This window comes from Rhipicephalus sanguineus, unplaced genomic scaffold (genome assembly GCF_013339695.2).
Source record: "Rhipicephalus sanguineus isolate Rsan-2018 unplaced genomic scaffold, BIME_Rsan_1.4 Seq93, whole genome shotgun sequence".
NCBI classification, from domain to species: Eukaryota; Metazoa; Arthropoda; class Arachnida; order Ixodida; family Ixodidae; genus Rhipicephalus; species Rhipicephalus sanguineus.
In genome coordinates, this window is record NW_023616314.1 from 1 (window position 1) to 11,458 (window position 11,458).

General features: G+C 44.6%; 1 protein-coding gene across 1 annotated transcript; it reads left to right on the forward strand.

Moving 5' to 3' along the window:
• Positions 1 to 1,995: 1,995 nt before the first annotated feature.
• On the forward strand, positions 1,996 to 10,458 carry LOC119378701 (uncharacterized; the record flags this gene model as incomplete). Its single annotated transcript, XM_037647745.2, has 8 exons — positions 1,996 to 2,226; positions 3,686 to 3,756; positions 5,193 to 5,324; positions 5,937 to 6,030; positions 6,667 to 6,899; positions 8,620 to 8,749; positions 9,334 to 9,449; positions 10,300 to 10,458. Coding segments are annotated over 8 exons (1,166 nt in total), but the record flags the coding sequence as incomplete, so codon positions are not given.
• Positions 10,459 to 11,458: the final 1,000 nt, after the last annotated feature.

The following is an 11,458-nucleotide window of genomic DNA, read 5'->3' on the forward strand; positions in this document are numbered from 1 at the left end:
TGGCAACAAGAACGTTGTATCGACAGCTTCCCCCACGATGCTATATTATTCAATGAAGGGTATCATTCGGTTAAGAGAGCTGTGTGGCAGTTTGCGGCCTAATGTGGGCCATTCAGTTGTAATGAAAGCATACTGATTTAATAGATAAACAATAAAGCGGAGCGAAAACATGAATCGTATTTCTCATAGTCTAATGTATTGACTGTATAAAATGGTCTCCTGGTGTTCACGAGCATTTCTGGGGAACATAACAAATAGGTGTAGCAAAGGGGATGGCTGTTTAGGTATTACGCTCAAACCTTGATATAGTGAACGCGGATATAACGAATTATCAGTTATAATGAAGAAAATGAAAAATAGTCTTGTCATAGTTAGTGTTATGAATGCACGTTTTTAAAGAATTTGCAAATATAACGAAGTTATTTTCGTGTCGTATGCGACTGTCATAGTGAGGTTACAGTATACTTTGTTTTCTGTTTTGGTTTTCTTTTTTTTTCTGTCCTTGAAATGTGGTACATGCAAACACCCTTACTTGTCATCACTCTTGCTGGACGATATTTAAAGGTATTTAAGCGTTTTCTGTAAAAACAGTTGTAATTGTATACTCGTGTGCACCTCTAATTTTCTTGTGTCCTGTCCTCCCACACAGTTAAATGAAAACACACTTCCGAATGGCAAAGCGGGTTAGTTCATACTGTATTATTAGAAACTTAAAACACAAGTAACATGCAAGATGAAATCTTTTCCTGTTTCTTTGTCTTACTTCCTTGCTGTGCTCTAGGTTTTTCCAACACATAGCTCATTTTTGCACGTTCAGACTCAAACCTATGGTGATCATGCAACTTGTTGAATTGGTAGTCGGTGACTTGGGACTCAGAAGTCGGTGACTAAATGGGTGTCGGTGACCTCACATGATTCGGTAAATCAGTAGTCGTTGGGTGACTGCATGGGGAGTCGGGAGTCTGTGGCTAATTGGGTGTCGGTGACCACATATGACTTGGTGAATTGGTAGTCGGTGATTAAATGGGTGACAGTGAGCACACATGATTCGGTAAATCAGTAGTCGTTGGGTGACTGCATGGGGAGTCGGGAGTCTGTGGCTAATTGGGTGTCGGTGACCACATATGACTTGGTGAATTGGTAGTCGGTGACTACATGGGGAATCGATGACTCGGGAGTAAGGAGTCTGTGACTAATTTGGGGTCTGTGACCACACATGACTTAATGATTTTTTAGACGGTCAGTCTCTACCTGGGGAGTCGGTGACTTGGGAGTTGGGAGTCGATAACTAACAGGGTGTCAGTGACCACATGACTGTGAATCAAGAGTCGGCAAACTGACTTATAAGCAAGTTTGCTGGCATGTGGCCAGGACTGCAGTCTACACCTCTTAAAGGGGCCCTGCAACATTTTTCCAAGTAGCCATTGAATGGCTTCATTAACGGAGTTTATTGCCTTATGAATCAACCGCCGCAAAAGTACGAGCAGGGTTACAGAGCTTTGTCGCACGCTGTGATTGCTTTCTCTCTTCTCTCGTCCTGAGGAGCGCGCTGGAAGCTAAGCAGGGAGGGATGTCATGGGAAAAGAAGTTACATCGTGCATGCGTCAGGACCTTGAACACTTTTTCTTTCTTTTTTTTCTTCGAACACGCGGCTTACTTTCAGTGTGATCGAGAGCGCGCGCGCAGGCATGTGGTGGTTTTCTGTGGCGGCCACGGTAACTGTGCAGCTCACGATGCTCGAATCAGCCAATGGCTGTGAATTTGGGTACATGGCGCGGTCATTGGGTACATGGCATCATTCCTAGAAAGAAGAGGGAATGATTTCTGGCTGACTTTGAGAATTAATTGTAAATTCCAGGCTGTGTGCTGCGCTGTAACAATTGGCTCGCGTGTCCTCGAGAGCCTCGACTACCGATCGGCAGTGTTTTCTGACCATGCTGAAAAAATGTTGCAGGGCCCCTTTGACGTGCTTTATGAGTCCTAGTGAACCATCAGAAGTGCTGGGGAAGTGAGCATTGATGCGTCTAATTTTAGCCATTGTCACATCACAGTGTTCTGGCACTACGTGCGGACCCACCTGACCAAGCACGAGCTGGAGCGGTACCTGGTGCTACGGCACGTCAACACCGACGAGGGCCGCGGGCGGGCCTGGCTGCGGTCCGCGCTCAACGAGCACGCCCTCGAGCGGTACATGCACATGCTCGTCGGCGATCCCACGCACATCAGGTGTGCCATAACGCTCTTTTCCGCATCCTCGTGCTGTACAGCACATACCTGGTTTGAATGCAGCCTTGTTATTGGCTGTACTACAGGAACACTAACGAAAGAAACGTCTTCTTTCATATTACAACTTACCTGTTCTCAATGTCGAAAGCACTACTTTTGCAGTGACAAGACACTCAGTAAGCGAGAAAACGCTAGAAATGGGAACACCGGTGGCGTAACTTGTGTCGGAGGATCCTGCCTTGAGGATCCCGCACAAAGCTGCCATGATGTGCATAGATTCCGACGGTGTCTGCCAGGGCCTACATATTTCTTTAATTGCTGGAAATGAAATATATTATGTTCTAAGGGATCCATAAACCTAACAGGGCAGGAGGTTAAATGCAACATTTGTTTAGCCAATATGGCCAAAGTTGAAAAAAAAAACTGTTATATCTGTAGTGTCTGACATTCAGTTGCTGAGGCCTTAATGCGATAGAAGAAAAAAAAAGAGCCTAAAAATAATCTATTGTAATGAAATAATGAGAACAAAGTTTTCAAAAAACTTATTTAGCAGTCTAGACTGATTTAGTGTTTCAATTAAGTGTTCCTTTAAGCATTGTGCACTAGTCAAAACAGCTTGTACTGTGTGCTCAAGGTATTTGTGAAAGCGGTTGTGGATCTGTGCAGAAAAACTAATACTCGGATTGTATACTTTGTCATCGTCAACACCTCTGTCACTTTATACCGGGACACATTACCAACAGTGAGTCTAGCAGCCACATAATATCGAAAACACACAGAAGACGTCTGTGTTGCTAGAAATGGTCATTGTTATTATGCACTGCCTGGTACAGTATGAGCTTTAAGTTGTTTTGCTACATTTACTCATTGATGCTCAGGATGGTTTCAGTGGACACTTTCTCAAGATCAGTGACATATTCTGCAAAATAAATGCAATTTCACTCCAACTAATCGTTTCTTTTGAGGTAGCAGTTGCCATGTTCCAAAATAACTTGATAAATGACTGATACACCCTGATATCAGGTGATACACACCTGATAAATGACTCATGAGGTTGAGTCACTGGCATCCAAAACATTGGACAGCAATAACGGTGAATTTGAAATTGGCTTCTGCCGAGGGTTGGTTGACTGATTGATTGATTGATTGATTGATTCATTCATTCATTCATTCATTCATTCATTCATTCATTCATTCATTCATTCATTCATTCATTCATTCATTCGTTTGTTCATTAATACAGGAGGATGTCCAAAAGTTGAGAAAACTAGCAACTGACAGCATAGTGTCTGTTAATGCATTATTAGCTGCAAAGCAATAACTGCAGAATTAAAAAGTAGCATTGCAAGTAATTAGGAAAATTAGACATCTGGAATATATAATCTCAAGTACAGAGAAACAAATTACTATTGTACACAATGCGAGGTCACAGTGAGGTTTGCCGTGCTATTGCCTGCAGCCAATTCTACGAGGACACTGCCTTCCTGATGGACCAGGAAAAAAGCAGCATGCTTCCCACCATGTCGGCAGGTGAGTCTGCTCATTTTGATATATCAGTTATAATGAACAAAATGCTTACGTTTGTTGCTTTGTGGCATAAACTAACGTGAATGAGACGATGAAAGTAGTTTTCAGGTGTTTGCGTTTCATTTGCCTTTTAGCTTTTCCATCCATTGCCAGACATAGTTGTTGGTGGGCACATAGTGGTACTGTGAGTGCCTCCTGTTTTTGCGTTTAAGCGTCTCGCAACAAGTGTTACAGCGGGCACGCGTCAAGGGTCCAAAACACACTCTTCAGGTTATCTGTGTGTTCTTTGCTCGAGCATTATCACCGCCAGTATCAGAGGACGCAAAGCCAATACTGCACAAGAGGAAGGTCTTCGATTAGGAGCGCAAACGACACAGACCCGATAAGCCAGATACGACACCAAAACAAAACACAGATGTACACACCGGGTTGAGGTTCTTGCACTAAGTCAGTTTGACGTAGTGTATTTTGATATCATTTTCCTGGATGTGGTTGATTTGATGTTGATAAACAGAGCTAAAAAAATCTGTAAACTGGATGTAATATGGCCAAAGAATGTTTGTGAAGCCACGGTGGCTAAAATGTGAGAAAATACTTGCAATCAATCAGTTTTTATTATTTGAAACTGATTGAAAAATACATTTAAATCTGTGACTTCACACCGATATCAAGGGGCTGAAGCCTCAGCATGACATTTTGTAAAAATTTCATGTCCTTCAGGAAGTTCTGGCTCCATTCTACCTTTTTCTAATTTTCTTCTTACCCCAAGCTAACAAAAATGTATTTTTAAAAGAACACTTTGTCAGCTTAGGTGAATCTGTTACTCTTTACTGTTTCTCTAAACGGCCATTATAAATGCTCGTTGATAACATCTGTTTATGTTCACTATACTTGCTAACGGTTTCACAACCATGAAGCATAACGTTCAGTGCTTGTGAAGTTGTGAGCACAACGCAGAAGGCAGCGTGTGGGCACGTTCCACAACAGCTGTTGCAGACAGGCCTCCGTTCATGCAGCGCTTTATTTCCATATATGGTATCGGTGGACGCCCTTGCCACATACCTTAGTGATGGCGTCATCGGCGACCACACGACGGCACGCACTACTGTGGCGCCGCGAACCTGTCGTCTCGCCACTGTCATTCACTCCTCCTCACGCTCTCCTCGCTATCGCCATCTTTCATGCTCCACTGCACTCCACGTTCGCTCTCTTTCGTCCTCATTTGTCCTCATTCGCTCTGCCGCTTACGCCGACACCGCTCAACGCAGCAAAGGGCGCCTAAGAGCTGCGCTCTAAAAAATGTGCAACTTCCAAATTGCTTAATGTAACAGAACATGAACTCTGCACAGGCTGACTTTTGCGTCTTTGTCATAAACTGTGTATGTGCTTAGACGATCACACGGCATAGCCAGCCAATCCAAGAACTGTATTTCTTGCAGGTCTGGGATCCATCCTGTTTGCAATCAACATTGACAATCCCGATCTGAACCCTCCCGAGTCGAGCGTCACCGTGCGGGGTCCCACGCAGAGTGGACTCGCAGACACACGTCCAGTTCTCGCCAAAGGCTTGGGTATGGCTCCTCTGTCACTAGAAGCAATTAGCTTGTCAAATTTGAAAAAGTGAGAAATGAGACTTTTATTTTGCACGTTTCTGCAAGGCATGTGGTGGAGGGCAGCGAGTGAACCTTTTGAAGACCTACTGTGGTGGCTTAAACTTACTTCCTTTGCTTACCCTATTTTCTCGGGTATGACCCACACCCTCAACAATTATTCGCGAAAGATTTTCGAAGAATGATTCGCGCTTATTGCTGCGAAGCTAGCTTCCTTGCATAGCTGTAAAGCACTGCCGTGAAACTACCTTTGCAGACCAGAATATTGCGTTTTTTTTTTCTTTTTTGTCGTGACCTTAGCTTCAAATTTTGAAACATTTTCTCTGTGAGTTATAAGCGACAAGATACGGTACTTATTCACTCGCTTACACCACTAACTCATTCACTCACTTTAATGGGTGTGGTGTCGCGCTTCTAAGCCCAAGAGTGCACAGGTTCACTTCCCAGCCATGGCAGCTGTAATTTGGTTGGGGCAAAATGCAAAAACACCTGCGTGCTTAGTTTTAGGTGCATGTTAAAGTGCATGTTTTAGGCGCATGTTAAGGTTGTAGCAACCGTGTTTTGATCTCACAGTTGAGGGCAAGCGGAAGAAGAAGCGCCGCAAGCCTCGGTCCAACGTGGTCTCCTTCGACGACGAAGACGACGACGATTACACATTGGACAGCAGGTTAGAGTTTTTTCCGGGCTGCTAGCCGTGTGCAGCCTTTTTGTTGTTCTCTCATTCTGTGCCTTGAAGTCAGTGTTGTGTCCTGATCGACATTTTCTATTTTCACTGCTGCTGCATAACGAATCATGGCAGCACGAACAATTAGTTAGTGCGTGAACTGTGGTTGCGGAACATACATGCAACGATTTTTAAAATGCACAATAAAGGATCGCCGAAAGTTCTACCTCGACAGAATGACCAGTCTTATTGTGAGCACCTAGAATTCCCTTTGTGTCTAGTGCACTTGGCCAGTGCTGCAAAAGTTTTGTATGCTTTTCTATAAACACAGTATGAGAATGTGTTGATGCCGGGTGCTTGCTTGTACATTTTGCAGCATCTCGGTGTATGTTTATACCACTGCAATTAAACTGGAACATAATGAATACGTTGCAAAGTGAGTACGACTAATGTTAACTAATGTTGCTTAACGTTGGGTATTCACTCAAAATGATATTATAAAAATAATGCTTGTGTAGTACTATGCTCCTGGCTCACTTCATTAAATAATTTCCACACTGTGATTCTCCTTCAGCATATTATCAAAAAGAATTTGACACTTTGAGAGTTCAGACATCGCTGCATGCGGCCAAAATGCAGGTTTCTGGGCAACCACAGTTGCTTCAGTGCACCAGCGACATGCGTCTCGTCTCCCGTGGCAACCGAGTTCCCAGCTGCAACCCTGCAGGCAAACGGTGACGTGTCGTCCGCCGCGGGAGACACCGCCGATGACGAGGGAGCCACCACTGCCGTGCCTGCAAGGGCTCCGGCAGACGACGCTCAGAGTGTCGAGTCTCTCGCCACTTCCGATGGGAACCTGTCCGACGAAAGAGGTCAGTGAAGGCTACGTCACTTCTGGAAAGAATAAGTGCTCTCCATCCTTATCGCAGGGCGTGAAAAAAACCTGGCAGTTGAAACCCCTGAGCACATCACAGCTTGCAACTTTCTTAGCATCAGTGCTCTTAACACCAACAGACTAAGGTTGGATACGACACTGCACATCCTGATTTTGCACTGAACATAATCCGCCGCTTCTTAACAGTCTTCATGATAACACAATGGATATGTTTGTATCATGAGGTACATGAAATGTATATCTTACCTTGATTATTGTATTGCCTAATGAATGTGTTTATGCTTGATGTTTGCTGCTTCTGGTGTGGGACATACCTTGATTATTACATTCAAGAATGTCATTTTTAATCCTGAATTTAATATCTAGCCAAACAAATTTGTTTAAGCATGCTGTGATCTGCTTCTGTTTTTACTACTGTATTTACTACTACTTACTACTGTATTTACTGTATTTACTACTGCGAAAATGCACTTAAAAATAGGGCTGTATGCATGTCAAGCTACATATACATACCTGTAGTCCTGGCATCATTATTTGACGGGGGAAATAAATAAATTCACTTGAATTTGCTGACAACTGCTGGCACACCAATTCTGCAGTCTGTTATTACACTAGCACTTACCAGGCAGTGTTATTGAATGTTCTACATCTTTATGGATGTACTAAGAAGAGTCCCCTTGATAGATACAGTAGAACCCCGCTGTTACGTTCCTCACTGCTGCATTTTCCCGGCTGTTACGTCGTTTTCCGCCGGTCCCGGCATAGCTCCCATAGGATACAATGTATTGGGAACCCCGCTGTTACGTCGTAACTGTCGGACCGTTCCCGTATGATACGTCGCGAAGTGCGCTCGGAGCCGACCGAGTGACTACCAAAGAGAGCCGCCATGGTGCATTTTCACGCAGCCTGGCCTCGTTTGACCGTAATATTAGCCGCATGAGAGGCGCAAGCAACAGAATCTTTCAATTGATGCAAACAAAAGCATGGCCTTCGAGATTCAAATTGCAAAGATGGCGTCTATGACGTAACTGCTCGCGAAAGCAAGGCCTTCGAGATTGGCATTTACTAGTGACAAAAGCATAGCCTTTGAGATTTGCATTGCACAAACAGGGCGTGTATGACGTAACTGCTTGCAAAAGCAAGGCCTTCGAGATTGGCATTCACTTCTGCCATCGCGTTGGCGTAGACTCATCATCATCGTTATTTGTCGGAGAGCGGGAGGAGTTCGAGCTGGTTGGAGCTTGCATGGTCGCGCGTGCGGTTCGTGGTCGGACTCGCCGCGCCGGTCGTGATTGCGTGTGCTTAGTTCTTTCATGCCTACAGCTGTTGGTTTTAAAAAAATCACATACGTTGATTACATTTCTGTGGATGAGGCCGTCGTAAGCTCCGCGTTTCTATCCATCGACTAGATCGCGGCTGAGCGCGCCAATTTTCGTGCTGCTCGTAAGAATTGAAATAAAATTCTGTACCACTAAATATTTTGCCGTTTTTCCTGTTTTTCGGCTCTTACGTTTCCCGTCTCTTACGTTTATTTCCTACGGTCCCTTCAAAAACGTATCAGCGGGGTTCTACTGTATTACTATGGGGCCTTTCCATATTATATTTGATTGGTAATTGTATCAATGACTACTACTGATATTGATTGATTGATTGACTGATTGATTGATTGATTTCTGCGTTGTTTGCAGAGCCCACAGAGCCCAACCCACGGGGCAAGCCATCAGCGGCCATCCCGGTTGAGCGAGCAAAGACGTGGTCAGGGTCAACCGAGTCTTCGGGATCACCGAGGCCTGAGCTGCCCAGTTCTGTGTCCTCATCGCCAATGAGGTGACAGGCCTTTTGTTAATACTGCTAACTCATTAATAATTCCTCAGCATTATATGCCTCGCTATCAGTGAAATGTGTGGAAAAGCTTGCATGAGTTTTTCCATTCGCAATAGCTGAGCCCCCTAATGCAAAAAAAAGCTAATGGAATAAGACATAAGATTAAAAAAATTTCGAATAAAGGCCCCTGACCTAATATCTGTGCAGTCAATTCCAACATATGTATTTGCCACCCAAGGCTGACTCCAACCAAGAGCCCATAAAGTGGTAGTAATTGCAGACATTGAATCACCCAAAATATGTTTGAATGAAAAAAAATTAATTAATTATTATTATTTACTAATTATTATAATTAATTTATTAACAGATTTACTTGAGCAAATGTGCTGTCTTATTTGCCACTTGCTTTACCGTGACGGGCGATGACAGGAGACACCGTGACACTACGACAGGACATGCCGACAGCCTGTGCGCATAAGGTGCTTCACACCTAATAAAGAATTTTTAAACCAGTGTTCAAGCGCAGTATCCTCCCTAAGTGGCATCTGTTATACGGGATACGTCGTTTTTCTGTTCTTTGGCTGCAGCCATGGCAAAGAAGCGGGGACCAGCTGTCAGCCGTCGTCGCTGACGCCCATCCTGGACCTCTCCATCGGGGACCTCATTCCAGTGTGCCATCCCGCGGAAGATGGCGCCAGATCAGGTGCGACAACTGGCCCTTGCAATGACGTTGTAGTGTCTTCCATACTTTCCTTCGCCGATGTCATTCATAGTTATAGTGAATGCTCCACTTAACGAAGGTATCTGCCTGTAAGATGCAACTTCATTGAGATGAAAACCTGTTCCAGCTGCTGCTGCATTGTTAGGGTGCAAATACGAGCACCAGTAAAAGACGGAGATGAAGAGAGTTGTTGTTTGTGCTTGTACTTGCACTGCTCTGACTGCTGATCACTTCACCTGTGCTGATTATGTGATAAATGCCTCGTGGGCTCAACACCAAAGTATGTCATCAAGTGGTGGAGGTGCTGGTTCTCACCCAGACGCTACCTTCACTATCAATTATACCCGATGAAGCTGCATGGCAGAATGCTACCCCACCCGAAGCTATCCGTTCCGCTGCCCCATGTTCCAAGAGCATTGTTGATTCTGGACGTATGTAGACCAGTCTACATGTAGTCTTCTTGCATTCGCGTTAATTCGCAGTCACCCACTAAGGCACACCTCAATCACATCCCAGTTTTCGACACGTAAAACCCCAGAATTTCCTTACATTTTATTTAAGATCATTCTTATAATGTGAAGCGGTTAGTCACACGATACACATTTTTCTTTTCATATGTCTCTGATATTTTGCTCGTTGATGCATAAGAGTAACGTGAGACTGTCTTTGTTCTTTCTTTTCCGCCTCCCGTATGCTTAGATTTAGGTGCACGTCGAAGAACCCCAGGTGGTCGAAATTTCCGGAGCCTTCCAATATGGTGTCTCTCGTAATCGTATCATGGTTTTCAGACGTAAAACCCGAACAAGTATTATTATCTTTTCTGTCTGCACAGAGGACTCCATTCCCAGCTACAGTGAAGACACGGAGACGGCAGCGGCTGCTCTAATGCTGGCGCAGAACGTGTCGTCCCTCGCGCTCAGCGCCGTCGAGTCGCCGAGTGCTGCGGCTGCGGAAGCTGAGCTTTCCTCTGACATGGCGTCGGCAACACCAGGTTAGCAGGCAAAGTACCGTATTTACTCGATTCTACCGCGCCCTCGATTGTAACGCGCACCTGTTTTCCGCGACCAAAAAAAAAAAAGTAATACATCGATTGTAACGCGCACCCATTTTTCGTGAGAGAAAAGAACAAAAAAAGTCCGTAGGAGTCAAACTTCGCACATTCAGAAGAACATGTATTTGGGTTTTAAAGAACTAAAGTTTCAAAAAAGTAAAACACAAAGTCAGAAAGCGGGCCTTGCCGCTAAAACTGTCACCACTACGGCGGCGATACGAGTCGCGTGATGGATCAGTCCTCGTCGCTGTCGGACAACTCCTTGTCGCTGTCAACGCTCTTCGATTTCGAGAAACCGGCCCTGCTTTGGTCCACTGAAACCTTTTCGTGAAGCTTTGCTAAAAAAATCTTCTGCTTCTGTTTGCGCCAGTCTCGCACGTACGTTTCGGGAACGACCGCGATGCGGCCCGATTTCCGTCAGTCTCTCTGCACTTGTAATAACTATTCTTTTAAATGCGGCATCGTGGTACACTCGTCGAGTATTTGGAGTCGGCACTTCCATGCCGTCGACGCGAACGCAGAACGGGATGACTATCTCCTCAGCACACGTACCACGTACGAACTGAAAAAATGGCAGAAATCGTAGGAGACGGCCATTTTGAAATGTCGATGGCAATACGATAACCGAGTTTCTTTTTTTTTTTTTTTTTTCGGTACTCGATTCTAACGCGCATGCGATTTTTGGGCTCGTTTTTCCGGAAAAAAGGTGCGCGTTAGATTCGAGTAAATACGGTAGCTTGCACATTTTGTGTGTTACTGCTTGTATTTTTTCTGCTGCCCAGCTAGCACTTTGTGGATGAGTGACTGTGGTGTTGCGGGTTAGCATTCCGAGACCATCTAAATGAAAAAGAAATACAGTAGAACCCCGCTGATACGTTTTTGAAGGGACCGTAGGAAATAAACGTAAGAGACGGGAAACGTAAGAGCCGAAAAACAGGAA